Source organism: Phascolarctos cinereus, unplaced genomic scaffold, assembly GCF_003287225.1.
Source record: "Phascolarctos cinereus isolate Bilbo 61053 unplaced genomic scaffold, phaCin_HiC Scaffold_726;HRSCAF=1367, whole genome shotgun sequence".
NCBI lineage: Eukaryota > Metazoa > Chordata > Mammalia > Diprotodontia > Phascolarctidae > Phascolarctos > Phascolarctos cinereus.
In genome coordinates, this window is record NW_027556098.1 from 172,913,783 (window position 1) to 172,932,982 (window position 19,200).

Below are 19,200 nucleotides of genomic sequence, written 5' to 3' on the forward strand. Positions count from 1 at the left end.
GGAGAACCGGCTATCAAACTGTACTACAAAGCTATAATTGTCAAAATCTGTACTGGATTGATCAGTGGAACAGTTAGGGAGATAATACACAGAGGCAAACACAACAGCCTAGTGTTTGATTGAGTCAAAGATCTCAGCTGCTGGGGCAAGAACTCAGAAAACTAGAAAGCAATCTGGCATAAATTAGTTCTGAACCGGCGTCTTGCACCACATACCAAGACAAGCTCTAAGTAGGCTCATTATTGAGACATAAAGGATGATATCATAAGCAAATAAAGAGAGCGTAGAAAAAAATCACCTGTCAGCTCTCTGGATAGGTGAAGAGTTCGTGACCAAACAAGAGACAGAGAGTTACATAAGAAGTAAAATGGACAGTTTTGATTACATAATATTTAAGAATTTTTGCATAAAAAAACTATACAGCTAAAATTAGAAGAGAAGCAGAAAATTGAAAAGGAAAAAAACCTTCAGAGCAAATTGCTCTGATAAAAGCCCTCTTTCTTAAATGTAAAGGGAATTGAGTCAAATTTATAAGAATAAAAATCATTCACCAACTGATAAATGGTCGAAGATATTAATAGGCTGCTTTCAGAGGAAGAATTCCAATCTCTATCAATAGATATATGAAAAAAATATTGTAATTCACTAATAATCAGAGAAATATAAATTAAAATGTATAAATTAAAGTACCAACTCAGCAACCCATGATGTTGGCAAAGTTGGAAAAAAAAAAGATATGCTGGAGTGGCTATGGGAAAACAAATATATTAAAGCACTGTTGTTATGCAGTCATGTCTGACTCTTACTGACCCTATTTGGAGTTTTCTTGGCAAAGATTATGGAATGGTTTGCCATTTACTTCTCTGACTCATTTTACAGATGAGGAAACTGAGACAAAAAGGATTAAGTGACTTGGCCAGGGTCACATAGCTACTAAGTGTCTGAGGTTAAGTTTGAATTCAGGTCTTCCTGACTCCAGACCCAGTACTGTGTCCACTGCTTCACCTAGCTGCTCCAGATCTAGTTCAATCACTGTTGGTGGAGCTATAAACCAGTCCAGCCATTCAGGGAAGAAATTTAGAATTATCCCCAAAAAGCTATTAAACTGTGTATGCCTCTTGACTCAGTGATATCATTACTTAGTGTAGAACCCAAACAGATCAGGGAGAGAGGAAAAAGACCTCAATAATATTTACAAAATATATATATATAAAAGTATTTATAACAACTCTTTTTGTGGTGACAAAGAATTGGAAACTGAAGAGATGACCATTACCACACCTGCCCATTATAGTGATGGTATATGAAAGTGGAGGAATGAAGTCAGTTCAAACTAGAACACTAGTTTTGAAATTTCAAATTTGTTTCACCTTGCATGATATGTAAGGGAATATTTTGAGTATAACTAGAATTTCAAGTTTGCTTCTGCATAGTTTCTTCTAAGAAAAATATCAAGACAACTCAGAAAACTGCGCCGCTTAATAATTACTTACAAGCAGAAACCACTTCCACAAGCAAATTTCAGGTCTTTGTCAAGGTAAAGTGCCATAATTATTGTCTGAGCTGAAGAGGGCTCCACCCCCACCCTCCTGCCGTGGCCTTTGCCCCAGTCCCGGAGTGGGGGCTTGCCCAACTGGCTTCATCAGGCAGAGCAGCAAGCTGCCCAAGGGTGTTGCCATTCCATACGTGGTGTTTATGTATTTCGGAACTATTTAACATGTATAAAACTGTGATACCATTTTTATTATGTTCCCATCTTTTTTATGAGTCATTAATGAAGATTTTGACTTTTGTGCCCCTGACTCCTCCATTTTTCCCATAAGCTTTGTGCTTCATAGTGCTCTATTTTGCATATCATAGTGCTTTTTGGGAGTGCGTATGTCACATGTATGATAGCAGAACTGCCTGTACCTATACTTTAAGAAATGACCAAAGGGAATGTTTTGGAGGAATCTGGGAAGACTTGTACGAACTGATGTGGAGTAAAGTAAGCAGAACAGTTTTTAGGCTAATAATATTGCAAATACTAACAACCTTGAAGGTCTTTGAAGTTCTGATCAATACAATCATCATGAAATTTTCTATCCACAATGGACGGACTCGAGTGTAGATTGAAGCATGTTTTTAATTATAGATATGGCTAATGCAGGAGTTTATTTTGATTGGCTATACATATTTGTAATGGTTTTGTTTTTCTTGGGTCCTCAGTGGATAGGAGAGGGGAAAGTGGGAAGGAGAGCACGTGGAATTGAAAATAAAATAAGAATGAATTTTTTAAAAAGGAAGGCATCCTTTGCAATTTGTGTGAGTTAGGGGCAGGGGTGGGGGAAGTCCCCTGGACCTCACTCAATTTACCTACCTGTGAGATAAGGGGACTTGATGAGTGAGTATGGGGACCTTCCTTGCTGCTCCAGATCTGTGACCATCCACCTTAGAATAAAGAACCAGTAGTCCTGTTACTGACCAGTAGTGTGACCATAGACAAATTAATCACCTCTTTAATTAGTAAAAATAGAATCTCTGGGGCATTCCTTGTTCTGAGGGATTGAGAGATGGCTTCTTGCAAGGCTAGCTGGGGGATACCTTGGAAAACTGAGGAGCTGTCTAAACCAGATGCATCTAGGAAAAGAAAAAAAACATTGTGCTATATATTTTCTTGGGGAGTTGGAGTGGAATGGGGTGAGAGTGGTGAGAATGAGTTTTAAAGTAGGTGTAAAAGGGAAAAGACCTACACAATGATAACTCAGTGATAACCCTCATTCTACTAAATCCCTCAACAAATCAGTGAGACTGCTGAACACTGGGGAGGGTTAGGGACACTGGGGGGAGCAGGGAATTATAAATATTTATATAGTGCTTGCTATTTGCTAAGGCACTGCGCTAAGCTCTTTACAAATATCTTGTTTGATCCTCACAACAACTTTGAGGTAAGTGCTGTTGTTATCACTATTTTACAGTTGAAGAAACTGAGGCATACAGAGGTAAAGTGACTTGCCCATAGTCACACAGCTAGTGTCTGGGGCTGGATTTGCACTCAGGTCTTCCTGACTCCAAGCCCAGCACTCTATGCATTATGGTGCTACCTAGCTGCCCCTACCAAGCATCAAAGAGTCAAACAGATCATCAGAAACTCAGAAGAAAGAGTGGTCATCATGGATTGTGAGGAATCAGGGAAGACTTCATGGAGAAGGTGGGCTTTGAGCCAGACAAGATCTACGTGAAAAGAGAAAAGGGAGAACAGAGGGAGAGTAATTCTGGGAAAGAGGGAAGGCAGGCAGGCAAGAATGGTCAAATATATTGGGGGAACAGTAGAGGTTCAGTCTTGATCATTGGATCAGAGACCTAAAAATTGAAGGAAACTTGGAGATCCTCTAGGCCAAACCTGTCCTTTGGCAGATGGGGAAACTGAGGCAGTTTATGTTCCACTAGGCCAAAGTCAGAGTGACCAGAGTAGGTGCCTCCTAAAACTGGAGCACCATGCAAAAGGAAGGAGTGAGAGGCCATTTGTCTTTGTACCAAGAGCCTAGCACAGTGGCTGGTATACAGTAGGCACTTAATAGATGCTTGTTGATTGACCATTATGGGATCCAATTTTCTGATAACACTCACTGGTCAGGATCCTAGTGCTTGACAATGCTATTAGTTGTTTGAAACCATGAGGTTTAGGCTAAATGATATTCAACTAATATTCATTAAACACCTCTTACAGAAGAGGCATTGTACTAGGTGCTCAGGGACAAATAAAAACACAATCCCCACTCTCAATGCCTATAATCGAACAGCAGCTCTGGTCACCATTATACCACTACTACAGTTCTATATGATCCCTGCTGTAGGTAGGCTTGCTTTCTGGTAAGGGGCATATGGCACCTTCACAAGAACCTCTAATTTAAAAAAAAAATTAACATTATACACACGTAGATAAATTAAGATGTGCTATGTGAGGTCAGAGGAAGAAATATCATTTCTGAATGGAGAGGGAAGTGAAGGCATTGAGGACGAGGTAACATTGGAGCTTGATGTTAAAGGATGGGTATCAATCCCTCCCACATTCTCTATTTCTTAAGCAAAATGGAAACCTCCAGATATTTTCCCGAGTGTCAGGGGTAGGATGAAAAGTCTCCATTCTTGCAAATAAAAGAAAAATATATTGAGTGGTTCCTGATGAGAATCTGTTGGAGACATCTCATTTCTCTAGAAAAATCATTATCTAGAAGTAGATTGAGGCCGAAGACTTCTAAGACAGCCTCAGTTCTAGAATCATAAGGCACTCCACCTATATCCCTCGGCTCAAAAAAAGGGCATGATGGCTAAAAAGAAGAGAAATGAGGGAGGATGCACAACACAGTGATGTTACACTTTACCACCCTGACTCCCAGAATAGAAAGGCTTCTGCTGAACAATCTATGGGGAAACCTATATAGTTTTCTAAGTGGTGGAAGGCTAGCAGCGATCTGGGGACCTAAAAGTTCTTTCTGTGTTGTGGTGTAAAGTGCCTGGAGCATCCCAAGCCAGTCTGGAGGATGGTGTCCAACATCCAGAAACTCTCCCTGAATCCTTGGTATGTCCATAGAGAATAGCCATCCTCCAATTTCTCTACCAACCACTGGAGGTCAGCATTGCTCCGGGAATTTCAGCGGAATAATTAGAGAACTTGCTATTGGAAGGGACCGAAGGTATCATGAAGTCTCATTCCCTCATTCAATTTAGCAAGTATTTACTGGGCTGATATTGTGTCCAGCACTCTGCTGCCACTCTCAGAAATACAAAGAAGTGTGAGATACGGAACCTGTTATCACAGACCTCATGATCCTCCTGGGATGCCATGATTATAATAAGACAGAATTGATCAAGTAATTATTAGAGTGGTTGGATTGTGAATGTCCACTTTTTCTCAGCCTTCTTTGCTAGATCCAGGCCATGGATGATGTCCCATAGAGTTCTGTCCTGGATCCCTTTATCTTCCCCCTGTGAACTATTTCACTTGGTCATCTCATCAGCTATGATTGATTTAATTACTACCTCTATGCTGATTGTTCTCAAATTTACTTTCCATTTCTAACTAACCTCTCCTGCTGCCTTCCCTTCTCCATCTCCAGCTGTCTATTGTACATCTAGAACTAGTTGTCTCATAGACATCTCAAACTCAACATACCCCAAACAGAATTTATTATGTTCCCCCTCTCCACAATTCTCCCCGCTTCCAAACTTCTCATTTACTTCTGAGCACATGACCATCCTCCTAGTCCCTCAGTTTCCCAATCTAGGTGTCACCCTCAACTCCTCATTATCTCTTACCTCCTATACCTACTTTGTTGCCAAGATCTGTATATTTCGCCTTTGGAACATCTCTCAAATTCAGCCCCTTCTTTCCTCTCAGACTGTGACCATCTTCCTCATCTCTTTAGACCTGGGCTCTTGTAATAACCTGCTGATTTTGGTGTGCCTGCTCAAGTCTCTCCACACACCAATCTATCTTCCACTCAACTGCCAAAGTGATTTTACTACTCAATAAATTGCAATGGCTCTCTTTCACTTCCAAGATCAAATATAAAATCCTCTAAAGTTTCTAATCCCAAATTTGCCAAGGTCTCACCTTATGGGACACTCAAGTGACTTGCCACAATTATAGTGATACTGTTTGAGACCAGGGGTGGGGAAACTGCAGCCTTGAGGCCACATGTGGCCCTCTAGGTCCTCAAGTGCAGTCATTTGACTGAATCCAAACTTAACCCAGTTCCCAGTTTGGATTCCATCAAAGGGCCACACTTGAGGACTTAGAGGGCCACATGTAGCTTCATGGCCACTGGTTCCCTACCCCTGTTCCAGACTATCAAAAGTAACGTAGTGGCAACCCCCACTGAAAAATGTATCAGGCTTCGACTTGCTGAATTGCCTTTCAGGATCAGACTTATATACTGGTTGGCCACAATCTACAACCATTGCCCATCTCCTCCCACTTCCTATGGGACAAGTAGCTGCTTATGATCTTCCCTTTGGTTTCCTTTTTCCACCAAGGTGATCCATTCAAGCAATATAGAATTCCAAGTGGGATCCACCCTAATAAAAGAACAACTGAATGCTGAAACAAATTCTGGACTATTTTTCAGTTTGCTAGCATAGTGTGGCCAGTGGAAAAAGCCATTGGTGCTTGATGACTAATTATAGACTATTAGTAACTAAATCAAGTTGTGGACACATTTGCCCCTTCAGTATCAGACATAGTGACTGTGACTGAAACCCTGGTGGCCACGCTTGGTGAATGGTAGGCCTGGCCAGAGCCTTCTTTTCTATTACTGTAAGGGAAGAGAATAAAGTTCAACTTGCTTTAACTTGGCAGGGAGCATACTGCTCTTTCCTGTCTTGCCCTAAGGATATCTTAACAGAATTGGTATTTGGCACGAATATGTGGAATGGACATTGGTCAAGCTTCAACTTGACTCTGACATGTTCTCCCCTATAGTGAGGATATTATTATAGTGGGAAAAACTGAAAGCGGGAACAACAAAAGTGGGCACTGCCCTGACCACTCTGAGTGACCAACTGGAACAAGATGGGTGAGCAATTAATCCAGTATGTACAAGGACTATCCCAACAGGACAAGTTCCTTTGGGCACAAACAGCAGGAACCCAGAAGGACATCCCCAAGAACACCAGAAATAAGCTCCTGGCCCTGAAGCCCCTAATATATTGTGAATACTTTCCACTGAACAGTCCACCTAAAGGCTGGTGAAAAGGGAAATGAGACAAGGAGGATGTGGGCTGGTAGAGAGAAACTTAGAATCTGGCCTATACCCTTTTTAATTTTATTTCCATGGATAACACCAGATGCTGGCTAGGAATTGATTTAGATTCTATAACTCTTCATATTTTACCTGTTGGCCTGTTTGATTTTTCCTTGACCTTCAACCTTGGCTATCATCCATATGATGGGGGCAACCAGGTCCAGGCAGCACCGTGAAGGTTATCCCACTTTTCACAGGGATTTTGTGTTTCAGTTCTTTCCTTCAGGTACATAGTTGTGGGACCTACAATTCTGAACTCTCTCCTGGACTTCATTCAACCAAAAGCAGCAGCAGCAGCTAACTTGAGCAGCAGATGGATTCTGTCACCCAACTCCAAGAACATCCGAATGGGTGGACCTGAAGTGCCTTCGCAACCCAGGCCTTGTGTATGAGAGGCATAGCGATAATCCAATGGATGCTTCAATGCCTCCAGCACCAGTTCACTAATTCCTTTAATATCCATATACATGCCCTGCATGGGAGAGCTTTATCAGGATGACGAACACTGGGAGAGCTCAGTTTTGGTGATGGTATTGTTGACCTGTGAGAAATGGTTTAACTGAGATGACTCCTGTCTACGTTTACAATTTCATGCTGTATTGGTTATTGTTATTGTTTCCTACTTCCCTAAACCATCATTCCTATTTCCCTGCTCTGCAATCCTCCCTACTTATTAGGTAATTTAGAGAATAACTTCATTTTACTTGTCCTATAGGTAACAAAGGAGTAGATCTTTGGTAACATACTGATTCTTTGTCTCAAATGATACACAAACAAAATGATATACAAACTTTAGGTAAGTTCATGATATGTAAATTCAATTTTATGTACAAAATTCTGAAAGAAATCCTCATTCCAAAAAAACTCCTGTTAATTTTACTGTATAGTACTTCTCTCTCTCTCTCTCTCTCTCTCTCTCTCTCTCTCTCTCTCTCTCTCTCTCTCTCTCTCTCACACACACACACACACACACACACACACACACACAAAACCATCCAAGTGAAAGCAGAATAAAGGAGGCTGTTTAGAACTTGGCTTGAAACCTGAGCAGAGACCTTTGCCCTGCTCCACCCACCTGCCTGTGTGTCTGGCCAGAGTATCTGTCTATCCTCCATCCATGCTGGGGTACTGTGTCTGCCAGGCCCCCACATGGCTGTGAAGTTTGGATTCAGTCAAAGGGCCACACTTGAGATCCTAGAGGGCCATACACGACCTTGAGGCTGCAGGTTCCCCACTCCTGGTACAGATACCCCCTATGTGTGCTGCCCACTGTGGCTGTGGCTATGGAGACTGAACACTGAGACTATCCCTGCAAGCAGCTGTTTTCCTCCTTCCCTTGTGAGCATCAACAAAGTTTGTTAAAGCTGTTTCTGTGCAATGACACTTTTTATCTGGACACTACTGTATTGCACAATTGTGCAGAATGCTTTGCACTGGCCATTGACAAGGCTGTGCTTTCTAGAAGTGAATAGGAACAGCTATCCTCTAGGAAGACACTTTTTTTGGACTGGGGGAAACTTTCTGCCCTTCTGTCAAATGGACAGAGCCTGTTGGGTGAATCTGGAACTTAAAGGATCCATGTCTCATCCAGGAGCTCAGGAAATTCATTATAGTTCTCAAGCTTCTTTTGTGTGATGCGGATAATTCCCAGAAAAATCCACACAGGCCTACCAGTAAGGGTGCAGGCACTACACACACACACACACACATACACACAGCCCTTCCAAGCTGAGCCAGACAGAGCAGCAGCCCCTGGGGCCTTCCCAGACAGGTAGCCCTGTCTTCAAGTATCAAACAAAGAGGTTTTTATTCTCTCCCCACCCATCTCCAACAGGGAACACAACATAGCTTCTGCTAGATGATAAAAAATACCTTTGTCAGCCTCTGCCTCCCAAGAAACTGAATCTTCACACAAACAGAACTACCATTCACATCAACAACCCTCCCCATTTTGTTTTACATTCCTTTCCTTAAGCTGGAGAGTCACTGGGGCTGGTGGGAGGCAGAGGAGGCCAAAGGGACTAGAAGTGTTTTCTTTCAAAGCCTTGGAGGGGAGAGCAACCTGATATCCCAAGAAAGACCAAGTTAAAAAAGAATAAGATTCCAGAAGAGACTGGCCCCTCTCCTCCAACATCCCCAGCCAAGTCCAAGTACCTCCAGTTCTCCCAAGGAGACCTCAAGTTGCTCCCAACCTTTGAATCTCAAGCCATACCCGGGACTTCTTTTCTCTTTTTTCCTTTGCTTTTTTTTTTCAATTATGTAAAACATTTCCACATTAGTCATTTTGTATGAGAAGACTCAAAAGAAAAAATAGAAAGTGAAAAATAGCATGCTTCAGTCTATATTCAGTAAGTATCAGTTCTTTCTCTAGAGGCGGATAGCGTGCTTCATCATGAGTCCTTTGGAATTGTCTTGGATCATTGTATTGAAGAGAATAGCTAAGTCATTCTCAGTCCTTTGAATATTGCTGTTACCATGTACATTGTTCTCCTGGTTCTGTTCACTTCACTATGCAGAAGTTCATGTAAGTCTTTCCAGGTTTTCTGAAATCATCCTGCTTGTTATTTCTTATAGCACAATAATATTCCATTACAGTCATATACAACAGCTCATTTAACTGATCCCCAATTGATGGGCATCCCTTTGATTTCCAGTTCTTAGCCACCACAAAAAGAGCTACTATAAATATTTTTGTACAAATAGATCCTTGGCCCTTTTATGGATGTCTTTGGAACATAGACCTAGAACTGGTATTGTTGGGTCAGGGGGTATGCACGGTTTTATTGCCCTTTGGGCATAGTTCCAAATTGCCCACCAGAATGGTGCATTAGTGTGGGACTTTTTTTCCCTAATATTACATAGAGGGAAAAGCCTTCAGAGGTTGTAGGCCTGGCATCAAATAGATGTCCAGAAAGAGCAGTCTGTAAATGTTCCCCTCCTTAATCACTAAAACAATATGGTACAGACTAAAAAAAAAGGGGCCAATGAGTAAAACAGATTAACTACACAAAATAACAGAAACAAATAAGCACATTAGCATTGACCAATAAACCTTTAAAGACCACAGTTACTGGAGGAAAGACTAATTGTGTTTTCAAAAGTTTCTGGAAAAACTGGACAGTGGCTTTGGAGAAATTAAGTTTAGACTGACATCTCACACCATACACCAAGATAAACTCCCTGTGGATTCATACCCTAGAAATAAAAGGACTCATCACAAACAAATCAGAGGAGCAAGAAAGAAATTACTTTTGTATCTATGGAGAGGGGGGAAAATCTCATGACCAAACAAACAATGAAGATCATACAAGACCAAATTAAGTTTTTGCACAAACATTATGTAGTAAAAATTAGAAAAGGAACAGGTAACTGGGAAAAATCTTTGTAACAAATTTCTCTGATAAAAATCTTGTTTCCAAGTTATATAAGAAGCTGATTCAAAATTTAAGACTAAGTGCCATTCCCCATTAGATAAGTGACTAAAGGATATGCGCAAGCAATTTTCAAAGGAAGAAATCCAAGTTACCCATGACCCCATTTTTCAAAATGCTCTAAATCGTCAATAACTAGAGAAATGCAAATTAAAGTTAACTTTGAGGTTACATATTATATTCATCGGACTGTCAAAAATGACAAATGTTGGAGGGATAGCTAGAAAAATGGTACAAAAATGGTGCACCTTTGGTGGAACTTTGAAATGGTTTAACCATCCTGGAAATCAATCTGAAATTATGCTCAGAAAGTTACCAAACTGTGTATAACCTCTGAATCAGCTATATCAATGTTAGGCCTAACCCCATCCCCCACTCCAAAGAAATGAAAAAAAGAGGAAAAGGGCCTATTTGTTTAAAAAAAAATAGTCATAGTAACTCTTTTCATGATAGCCCCAAAATGAAAACTGAGGGGCTGTTCTCCTATTGGGGAATGACCAAAAATATTGTGGTTTATTAACCTAATGGAATATTATTGTGCCATATGAAATGGACAGTTTCAGAGGAAACTGGGAAGATCTCTCTGAACCAATGCAGAGAGAAGTGAGCAGAAGTAGAATTTACATCATGACCACATTATAGCAAAACACAACTTTGAAAGACTGCAGAACTCTGATCAGCAAAACAATAAACCATGAATCCGAAAGAATGAAGATGAAACGTGCCACTCACCTCCTGGCAGAGAGATGATGAACTTAAGCTGCATAAAGAGACGTACATATTCAGGCATGGACAATTTGGGGACTTGTTTGGCAGGACTAGGCAGCTATGTATTGAGAGCTTTATTTTGGGGATTTGTTTTTGTCATTTGCCTAATGGGAAGGAGGTAGTGGAAGAAATAGATTCATTTTAAAAAGAAAAGAGAAATTTTATTCACCTTGTTACCTACAATACAATTACTTTCTACAACTTGTAACTTTTAAAACATTTGAAATAACTCAGATAATTGTTTGAATTTTATAACAATGAAATTTCCATCATCGTTAATTTTTTTTAAGTGAAATAATAGCTCTTTTTGATAGACAAATATATAATTGAAGAAAAAGAAATACTGGATCAGCTGAAATTAGACAACAGAGACAAGGTAAAAATTCTAAATCCAGAAAATATCTGCTATATTTATCACTGGAATTCATGATAACTGTTATTGATGAAGAGGTGGTTGATATCTCTCCTTATCCACAAGAACACTCTGATTCAATCAGTTTAGAGCCCACCCAGCTCTACTATTGTCTACCTCACATCTCTTTTTCTTGTCCAAAAGAACATTCTGAGGGTATTTATTAAATACCTTGATGAAACAAATAAACTATGATTATGTCATTTCCCCTGGTATACTAGTTGAATAACCATATCTTTAAAAAAATGAGGTTCTTCTAGCATAACCTGTCTTAGATGAATTTATACTGGCTTTTAGTGACCAATTTTTCTCTTTCAAAATGGTCATAATCCATCCTCTTGATAGTACATTCTAAAATTTTGTTGGGAATTGGAAGGCAGATTCATCAGCTCATAGTCTCAAGAATCTTCTTATCCTTTTCAAAGCACTTGCCCAGTTCCTCTCTTGACAGTAGCTTAGCATCACATTTATTAAGTTCTTTCCTAGGCAAAGACCTATTGGCACTTTAAGCAAAATATTTCCCAATACATGACTACCTTCTCTTACAAAAAAATAAAATAAAATAAAAAGGTCTGAGAGTCTCTGGGATAGAAATGATATTTTATTCTTTTTTTTTCTTCAGGAGAATCTAGATCACAATACAGAATACGACAGTCTTTGATCACAATGGTAGTTTGCTCAATTTCCACAAGAACACAAGGGTGGTGGGGAGGCAGATTGTGGCTTTTTTTTCCCATTCACATTACAACACTCAAGGTCTCACCAGTTACGACACATATTTGGGCAATAAGGGCTAGACTTTTGAAAGGACAAAAACAGCCACCTCATGCAGTCTCCACCTAAGCTACCACCCCATTCTGAATACAGGAGGCAGTGTGCACAGCAAACATAGAAGGGCTGATACTGAGAAAAAGGCACAGGAAGGTGCCTTGATCAAAGTCAGGGTGATTGGTGGGTAAGAGACCCTCTTTCTCTTCTCTTCTCTTCATTTGTCTTCTTCTCTATCTCCATCTCCCCTGACCCCCACGTTTTCTCTTTCCCCAGCTCTAGCTTTCACTTCTAGCATTGCTCACTCACAGCAGAGAAGATGATAATGGGGAACAGATAGCCTTCACAGGTCGAGACCAAATGCCCCCATTAAACCACAATAATTACTTTCTGCCAGAGCCTCTGTTTCATACTAAACAAGGGACAGAAGTTCTGAGTTCAGCTGAAACCAGGAGAAGAAAATTGAAGTCCCAAGAGCAAGATTTGGATTTGGGAATAGTGTTAGGCTTCAGAGATGCTGGGATATTGCTGAGATTCTGAAAACCAAGACAAGAAACTATCCATAGAATCTCAAAACCTCCACTTTCTTTTTTGATTAGGGTGGGATGTGGGGGTCAGGGAAGAAAGACAGGTTTTGTCCAAAGTCACTGTCACACTCTGGGTTTTCCCAGCTTGGGGCATGGCAAATGCAGGACCACAATAGGGATTACTAGCAAGGAAAAAAGGGAAGATAAAGGCCAGACCCATGATGGAATCGAGGCAAGTCGATTTTGATTCAAAATATAAAGAAAGCTTTCTAGCAATTAAAACAATCCAATAATGGCACAGCCTGACTTAAACAGTAGCTAGCTTCCCGTCATTCAAGGTGCTCATGCAGGGGTTAGATGATAGACCATACGTCAGGACTGTTGTAGGGGAAATTATTGCACTAGTTAAGGGGTTAGCTAGATGACATCTCAATGTTTAGGATTCTGAGAAAAGGAAAATGGGACCATTCTTCCCCAGAGGCAAAAGCTGCAGCTCTGAGTTTGCCTTGGGCTTGTAACCAGCACTTAGGCATTCTGAGACCAGGCCCAAGGGCAGAATACTGAGCTGTTACAGGTGGAGAAGAAGCATGAGAGGTGAAAGGCCACAAAATAAGAGCACTGCATATGTCACCTACCTTCCATCCTCTGGGAGACTTAAACTAATCAGAAAGGTATCTCCCACCCTTCTTTATCCATACAAATCAAGAAAAAGAACCACTTGATTCCTTGGGAAACAGCAGCCTTCTCAGAAAAGGAGGGGAAGAGAGCATATAGGAAGAGGAGATCATGGTGATGGATGGATGACCCAGCTCCTGACCCTGGGAAAAGCTGGTCCAAGTTTTACTAGGGACATGATATCATCCACAAACATTGAGCCACAAAGACCATGCTGATCACCCACACACAGACACATCACACAAGTTAGACAGGACAGTGGGCTAAAGAGGGCATGAGCATTAGTTTGTCTGGCGAGGTCATGGACCAGTTTGGGAGGAAATGGACGGGGATGGACACATGACTTCTTGGCTTCTCCTGGGAAAGGTTTGTTGCTGTGGTTTCCAGGTTTTTCAGGCATCAATGTTGGTATCCAGGGGGTTGCGCAGTGGTCGTTAGGGATTGGTGGCTGTGAAAAGAGAGGAGAAAAACACTTCTTTTGACTTTATATAATAATAAATAATAATAATAATAATAATAATAATAATAATAATATGTATATTAGTAATATACATATTGTATATTAGTAATAATAGTATGTATATTAAGATATTAGTATATTAAGTAATTAGTGTACATGTATATTAAGAGCAGCTAGGTGGTGCAATGGATAGGGTGCCAGGGGGATTCAGGAAGTCAGGAAGACTCATCTTTGTGAGTTCTAATCTGGCCTCAGATACTCACTAGCTATGACCCTGGTCAAGTCACTTAAGCTGTTTGCCTCAGTTTCTTCATCTGTAAAACGATCGCCAACAACAGCACATACTATTGCACTTTAAGTTTGCCAAGCACTTTATATATTTATTATCTAATTGGAGCTTCACGATTATCCTGAGCATTCTGCCCTGGTTGGGTGTAGTTGTGCCAACAGTGAGTGGCCTGTTTCCAAGAGAGTTGGATCTGTGCATAGCTGATGAATGCCCCCCTAACTCCTGACCCCTGAGAGGAGTCGGAAGAGAGAAGTGATAAATAGGGAGAGAAGTAGTGTATGCAACGATAGCGTGGAGGAAAGCAGGTCCCAGGTGAGGGGATCCAGCACAGTGTAACAGGATATTTCAGCCCAATGCAGGGTGAGGGATTGTATACAAGTCTGCATATGGGGAGAAAGTGTACATCCCCCCCCCCAGAGCATTGGCACCTTGTGGCAAAACTATGACTTTTTTCCCTAGTTATGTATCTGCAATCACTCAACCTTCCTAGGCTTCAGTTTTCTCATCTATAAAATGGGTATTCATGATCCCTGCTGACCTTATGGAATTGTGGGGAGACAATGGACGTTATTTTTAAATAGGTGAATTTTGATAACTCTATGGTATTTTTAGTTCTAATAAAAGCTGGTTTACTTAATGTTGTAAAAGTAGAAAGTCTCATGTATGCAGCTCTGTACAACATAAAGGACAGACTACTATATGATGAATATTATTAATATTTTACTAATGAAGAAACTGAGATTTGTCTGTGGTTCCATAGTTAGGGTTAGAGACAGGGCTCAAATCCAGATCTCCTGTCCAGTGCTCTTCTAGTCTACTATATTAACTCTGAGATGACCCTGAGAACCCACCCAAAGTGCCTCCTGAATCTTCAAAGAAAGGCTAAATTGTTTTCAGCATAGCTTCAGTATTAGATGTTCTATTGCATTCCAAAACTTCAAAAAATGATAAATCTATAGAATCATTGCTAAGTCCCCATTAAATAACATATTGGATTATCTAGAATACCCTACTTATATGGTGCGAGAGAGTTTACAGTATTCACACATTTTAGCAATCCTCAGTGTCTGCCAACACTTATTCTTTCTTCTCACTCAGAGTTCTCTCAGGGCAGGACCGACTCTAGCTCCTCTCTCTGTACCCATTCCCCTTCCCCCAGCTCTCCCAGATACTAGTATAAGCCTGTATCTCTCCAGGGGTCTACTTTAACATTTCCTGCCTAGCTGACTAGTCCTACCTCAATGCCATCACAGGCTGGAATGGGAGGTAGGGAGGGGGCTCACCTTCTTATCTGACGTCTGTACACCTCAGTTCTCCACTTTCTGTGGTTCTGTGGCTGAAAAGAAAAAGAGCATAAAGCATAACACAGAAGAGACTGAACAGCAGGGAGGCACTGCCAGGCTCTGCCAATGTCTGACCACAGGAGACCTGTTTTGGCTTTCAGTGGCGGGGAAGGGGACAAAGGAGAGCAAAGAGGTGACCTGGCATTATGGAGATACATCCGGCCAGCTCTGGGGAAGGCCTCCCTGTCCTGCCCCTCTCCATACACAACTCCCAGTGATTTGCTATATACAAAACTCTTAGAGTTTTTTGTTTTCTTTTCCCATGTTCTTCACACTCTTTTCTACCCCTTTTCCCCTCACTGTGATCAGATAGCTAGGAAAAGTTACCATTTGAGGTGATCAGGTTCTCCACCTGGGCTTCCTCATCTCCAGGAGCTCTGAAAGAGAAGTCACAACATTGGTCCATTGCCCCAAGATAGGTTCTCCGAGCACCCTTTCCTTAAACTACAGATCCTCCAACAGAGGCACCTAAAAGCAGAGTGATCTAAAGGCACTGAACAAGTCCCTCCTGGAGCCCAAGAGAGAGGGAGTACTGAAAGCAAGCTGATAGAGCCTGTCAGAACAGACACAGACGTTTTTCAAATACAGAGCAAAGACTATAGAACATATCCGGTCAAAAATTTTCAAAGTCAGTCAGTCAACACGCATTTATTAAGCACTTACAACATGTAAGGCATTTTGGGGGATACTAGGGTCACAAAAAACAACAAACAATCCTTGTACTTGAAAGGCACTCTCTTTTATTGCTACTTTCTATGAAAAGATCAAAATTAATATTACCTCTAATTTCTTCTGTATTGATTCTACAATGTAACTGGTTTACGCTATATTAATTTTATAATTGGGTCTGCATCCATCCATCTGGCTCCAGCTGAGCTCAGGAATGCCACTGAGCCATAGCTTAAAGTTAGTTTAAGAGAAAAGTTGTTCTCTCTTATGCTGATATTACTTAGGATACTTCACAGATATCTGTTTGTTTCGCCCATCAAAATCACCATGCCCAAAAGATAAGTTGTCTGCTCTTTCCTGTTTTGGGGTCATTAAGGGAGTTTTTAAACCAAGGAGACAGCAAGTCTGTTAGTTGTGATCCCCTAGCAAAGACTCCAAGATACAGATGGGCCCCATAAAGCAATTATCATTTCTTAATAGTTAGAGTGGCTAGTGACTAGCCTTACCTGAATACCAGCCCACCTTTCTCAATTGACAATCCTAATAATGTTCTTGCCCCACCCCTACAACCTTTTCTCCAATCCTAACAAGACCCTTTCTTTGTTGTGTGTTAATAAAGAAGATCCCCTCCTTCTCTGGGGGTTGCTGGCCTTGCTAAAGTTGCCAGAGTGACCCTCTTTGTTCACAATTACCCCCATCACTGTTAATAAGCTGATCTAGCTCAGAGTCTGTACCTCAGTCTCTCTTTATTACATTAACTCACCACATTTCTAAGGGAATTCCTAACTAGTCCTATCCTCTCTAGACACATCCATCTCCTCTTTGTAACTATTTATTTTTCCTAGCATAGCTGCCCAACAATTGTCCTGCTGTTAGATGCATAGGAGAGTATATTGCAGGCTTACAAAAACAGGATTTGACAGGCTCACCCCTTGGGTATTCATTTGGCTGATCTGAAAACCTAGTCTGTCTAAGGAAGAGCAGAGAGGAACATAGCTCTTTGAAATAGTCTCCCAGGCTCATTACATCTCAAGGAGGCTGAGGTCCCTGAACTTTGGTGGTGTTCCTCTAAGAAAGGGCCCCAAGCCAAGGAGAAGAGAGATTGGCAAGAACGGAGGTAGAGAGAATCTTTAAATCATTCCACTCTCCAGTCTGTAAGTTGCATTGTCCTGCATCCGCTAGCTTGAAGAGAGCAGCAGATCTTGTTACTTTTCATAGGCTGACATTCTTTCCTCTTCCCATCTTCACTAAGGACTTCAGCCCACTCCCCTCCCCAGGTCTCTGACTTAGAAAGGCAGAAGAACTTGACAGCTTTGGGATTGATCCAAATACACTAAGCTTCCTCCCAATCATTTCAAGTATCACCATCCCAGTGCATGCATTACCTGGGCTTCTGATTGAAGCTGCATTTGCATCTCCGACCTAAGAGGAAGTAGACAAAAAATCCAGAATCATCCAGTTTCAGATTGTGGTAGATGAGACTCCCAAAGTACCCTGTCCCATGAGGCCACAACTGTATTATTGTGCTTGGTTGTGGGTATAACATTTAAGAAAAGAATGCATCCATAGGAGGGGCAACCAGGACAGTGAGGGAACTTAAAGCCTTAAAACATGAGATATAGGAACCAGAGATTTTTAGCTTTGGGAAGAATTAAGGGAGATGTAGCTCTCGGACTGTCATATGGAAGAGAGATTAGACCAAGGTTGAGGCCACATGTGGCCCTCTAGGTCCTTGAGTATGGCCCTTTGACTGAATCTAAACTTCACAGAACAAATCCCCTTAATAAAAAGGATTTGTTCTGTAAAACTTGGACTCAGTCAAAAGACTGCGCCCAAGGACCTAGAAGTCCACATGTAGCCTTGAGGCAGCAGGTTCCCCACCCCTGGATTAGACGTATTATGCTTGGCCCCAGGAGGCAGAACCTAAAGTAATGGATAGAAGTTAAAAAAAAAACCAACCACCTCTGCTAATATTTAAAATTGACTAAAAGTGGAATGCATTGCCTGGGAAGGCAGTTGAGTTTCCCTTTTACAGGAAGTCTTCAAACTGAGTTTGAATGACCACTAATTATATCAAAAAGGTGATTCCTGTTCAGGTATGGGTTAGATTCGATGACTTCTGGAGTCCCTTCTAACTCTGAGCCTCTGTGATTCTGTTGTTTTGGCTTTAGTTCATAAAACTATATAATGTTAGAACTGAGAGGGGCTTTAGAGATCCCCTAGTCTAACTCCATCTTACACCCAAGGAAACTAATGCCCAAAGAGAAGTGACTTGTACCAGGGTACAAATCAGAGTTGGGTCTAGAACCCAGGCCAAACTGCCTGGTTCAATATTCTTTCCATTACAACATACTGCCTTCCTCATTGGCTTAAGAATAATACTTTTGAGGCTAAGGGCACAAACGGGTTCCATTCTCTTATAAGCTTATATATATAAACACAAACATATATACACACATATATGTATGTGCATGTGTATATATACATGCATGTGTATATGTGTGTATATATGTGTATACATAAAATGTATATGTGTGTATACATATATACGTACATCTATCTATTTATTTATTTATTTATTCCACCGTTCATTGTGGGGAATAAAGCAAGAGAAACCCTGTATGGCTTAGTACAAACCACTGCCACTCTTAGAAAAATAAAAACAAGTACATGCCATCTATACACAGATGTGAAGGATGGCACATGTCTTCCTGTTTAGCTCACCTGGTGTTTCTCAACCCTTGTTCCATCCCACTTAAGTGCTAGGCCATTTAAATGTAGAGGCAGAAAAGTATACTGGGAAAAATATCGGTTTCAGGTTAACTCCTGGTTAGTCACCTTCTGTATGACTCCGGGCCAGTCACTTATAATTCATAGAATCATAGATTTCGAGCTGGAGGGGTCAGAGGAAGCCATCCGTTTCAAACCCTTTATTTTCTAGATAGGCAAGTGAGGCCAGGAGAGGGAAAGTGAATTGTCTGAGGTCACACAGGTAGCTAGGGGCAGGGCTGAGATTTGAACCTTGACCTTCTGATGCTACTTCCAGTGTTCATTCTGCTACACCACACCTGGT

General features: G+C 41.1%; 2 protein-coding genes across 4 annotated transcripts in view; both read right to left on the minus strand.

The window, feature by feature from the left end:
- LOC144454359 (putative E3 ubiquitin-protein ligase TRIML1) overlaps nucleotides 1-7,254 on the minus strand; it is a 45,678-nt gene extending 38,424 nt beyond the window's left edge. Inside the window, exon 1 of the mRNA XM_078146149.1 lies at nucleotides 7,088-7,254. Within this exon, the coding sequence (XP_078002275.1) occupies nucleotides 7,088-7,254 (167 nt within the window). The remainder of the gene's footprint in view (nucleotides 1-7,087) is intronic.
- A 4,725-nt stretch (nucleotides 7,255-11,979) lies between these two features.
- FXYD6 (FXYD domain containing ion transport regulator 6) overlaps nucleotides 11,980-19,200 on the minus strand; it is a 44,877-nt gene continuing 37,656 nt past the window's right edge. For all 3 annotated transcript variants that reach the window (XM_020984763.1, XM_078146845.1, XM_020984762.2), the window contains exons 5-8: nucleotides 17,513-17,549; nucleotides 15,786-15,835; nucleotides 15,399-15,451; nucleotides 11,980-13,814 (exon numbers count right to left, since the gene is read on the minus strand). In XM_020984763.1, the coding sequence (XP_020840422.1) occupies nucleotides 15,423-15,451; nucleotides 15,786-15,835; nucleotides 17,513-17,549 (116 nt within the window). In that variant the 3' untranslated portion in view covers nucleotides 11,980-13,814; nucleotides 15,399-15,422. The remainder of the gene's footprint in view (nucleotides 13,815-15,398; nucleotides 15,452-15,785; nucleotides 15,836-17,512; nucleotides 17,550-19,200) is intronic.